Source organism: Elaeis guineensis, chromosome 3, assembly GCF_000442705.2.
Source record: "Elaeis guineensis isolate ETL-2024a chromosome 3, EG11, whole genome shotgun sequence".
Lineage (NCBI taxonomy): Eukaryota > Viridiplantae > Streptophyta > Magnoliopsida > Arecales > Arecaceae > Elaeis > Elaeis guineensis.
In genome coordinates this window covers 111,324,923-111,327,674 of record NC_025995.2, presented here as the reverse complement: position 1 = coordinate 111,327,674, position 2,752 = coordinate 111,324,923, and the positions used below count along the sequence as shown (strand labels likewise).

Below are 2,752 nucleotides of genomic sequence, written 5' to 3'. Positions count from 1 at the left end.
TTTTTTTAAACACACGAAGACCATGTTTTGTAATGGAATAAATTTGGAATGGATGAGTGAAGCTTTTTCAAATATTGTTTTAGGAGATGAGATATATTTCATGGGATAAAAGATTTTTGTTCGTGAGAAGTGTGAAAGGTTGTGTATGGTGTATGATTTCAATTTGTTCTTATAAGAATAAAATTACTTTCTTAATGTGTCTAAAATAGATAAAATGGTAACTTGTGGTTAGTTTTTTTATTTTTATTTTTTTTTTCCTTAGCATACGAATGAAATTGTCTCTCTCAATATGTTTAGAGAGGAAATAGGAGTTAAAAAAAAAAAAGAATAAAAAAAAGGTAATCGGGCGGAAGGGTAATTGGTTGCGGTGGTAGTCCAGTGGCAATTGGCTTGAGCTCCCCTCAGCGATTGACGTAATAATAATAATAAAAAAAAAGTGAGGATAATTAGTTCTCCGTTCGTCCATGTGGGATGCCTATATCCAGTCATCAACTAGAGGCTACGGCCTGTTAAGGCCATATAACACCACAGAAAGATGAGGCCAAAGAAAAAAAAAAAAAAATCAAGAAGGAACAAATTCCGTCTCTACTGGCTCTTATCAAACATCAACTGGGATTCTCTTGACCCGTGCACAGCCACTCAATTTCTCACTTCCTCCTTCACCACAATCTCTCCCATCCCCCGTCTCTCTCTCTGTATCTATGTATCCATCTCTTTCCTCCTGTGGCAGCCGCCAGCATCCAGCCTTGAGGGTGTGACACGGAGAAGGAAAGCATGGGATGTGCGAGCTCGAAGCGCGTGGAAGCGGCGGTCGCGGCAGACGTCTACCGCCCTCCACCCACCAGCATCTCCATTTTCGATGTCAGCGCCATCCAAGAGCCCTGGCTTATCACCACCATAACAGAAGAAGACCCCAAGCAGCAGCAGCAAGAGAAGAAGACCATCACGCCCCTGCCCCTTCCTATCCTTGAGAAAATCGAATCCTACGAGTTCTCTCCACACTCTTGGTCCGAGGTCAGCAAAGCCTTAGAAGACCTCAAGCCCTCTCTTCACCAACCTCCTCCTCTCCCTTCTAAAACCAATCGCCCTCAACTCCCCCCTCCCTCCTCTGATCGCAAGAGTCCTCCCCAGAAGACCAGCTCCCTCCACACCCTCGAAGAGCTCGCCGCCCAGCTTTCCTCCTCAACCAACAAAAAGAATCCACCCTTCTCCCCTCCTCGATCCCTGTCGCCACCCCGTCCGCCCTCGCTTGAGCTTGCGGGCTTCAAGCCGGTGAAGGAGAACAGCTTCATAATTCGCGACCGTCAGGAGAGGGAGAGCAAGAAGGCCAGTGGCGATCTCACCGCCACTGCCCGGTGGCGGCGGCGGCGAGACCCTTTGGAGGGCTATCCTGAACGCTGCCCGTCGGGGAATGGCGACGGCGTGGTTCTTTACACGACGACGCTGCATGGGGTGCGGCGGACGTTCGAGGACTGCGAGTGGGTGCGGCGGGCGGTGGAGGTGCATGCGGTGGAGGTTGGGGTGGTGGTGGAGGAACGCGACGTGTCGCTTCACGGAGATTACTTGAAGGAGGTGAGGGAGCTGGTCGGCGAGGGGGCGGCGGTGCCGAGGTTGTTCATAAGGGGGAGGTACGTAGGAGGGGTGAAGGAGGTGGCGGAGCTTGGGGAGACCGGGAAGCTGAGGGAGATGCTATGTTGGATGGCGGCGAGAGGGGAGAGGGGGAGAGGAGGGTGGAGGGAGTGCAAGGGATGCGGCGGGGCGAGGTTCGTGCCGTGCTTGGAGTGCAATGGGAGCTGCAAGGTGGTGGCGGAGGACGGAAAGGGGGTGCTGAGGTGCGGCAAGTGCAACGAGAATGGACTGATGTTGTGCCCACTTTGTCATTAGACCCAGTTGTGAGCATCACGTAATTAATTAGGGGATTAGGGAGGAGGATGGCTTAGCTGCTTAAACATATAAGATGTTGTAGAAAATGTGAGCGGTAGGTAATATGTGGTGTATTTTTTTTTTTTTTTGTTTTTTTTTTGGTAGAAGGTAATATGTGGTGTATGTTTATGGGATTTAGATCCTTTTGGGTACGTGTTTTGCACCATGAAAAGCTACCCTATTTTGGATAGCCACCATGTCATCCATCTCGAAGATGGACAACTATTATTCATCAAGCATGTCTCGTATTTGGCATGGAACATGGCACATATGAGATGAGTAATAGCTATTCGTCTCCGAGAAGGATGATGTGGTTGCTATTCAGGACTGTATAGCTCTCGATTATGTAAAACACGTACTGTAAATAATTAAAATTCATATACATATAGAAGCATGTTCTTTTATAGAATGATTAGCTTGTTTTATAGATTATAAATGATTTTTGTTAAAGTATGATAATTCAGCCAACAAGAGAAATGAGGAACGATAAATATGCATTTTAACCGACCAAAGTCTCTTTTTTTTCAAGTTGCTCTTCAGAGGCATATATAGGAGCTTGCAGCATAACTAATTAAAAGTTAGCAATTAAACTTGGATCGAGTGGTGTGACAAATGTGCAGTCTAGCTGATTAGAGAATCCTCTTTTTAGTTGCTCTATGGAAGTACATATAGGAGAGAGAAATTTTTTGTACACCATTTACGATATAGAAAATCTGACATGGAATGCACCACTTTCTCTGATTGGACCACATAGCCACCGCTTTTCGATGCACATTTAATATTTGCAGGTTGGTGTTTTTATTTAAAAATTGTTTGATGAAAATATCTT

General features: G+C 46.2%; 1 protein-coding gene across 1 annotated transcript; it reads left to right on the top strand.

Moving 5' to 3' along the window:
• The first annotated feature begins 143 nt into the window (after positions 1 to 143).
• Positions 144 to 2,332, top strand: LOC105040916 (uncharacterized). The gene has a single exon (XM_073254421.1). The coding sequence runs from the start codon at positions 775 to 777 to the stop codon at positions 1,882 to 1,884; it is 1,110 nt and encodes a 369-aa protein (XP_073110522.1). The 5' UTR covers positions 144 to 774; the 3' UTR covers positions 1,885 to 2,332.
• The last annotated feature ends 420 nt before the right edge of the window (positions 2,333 to 2,752 follow it).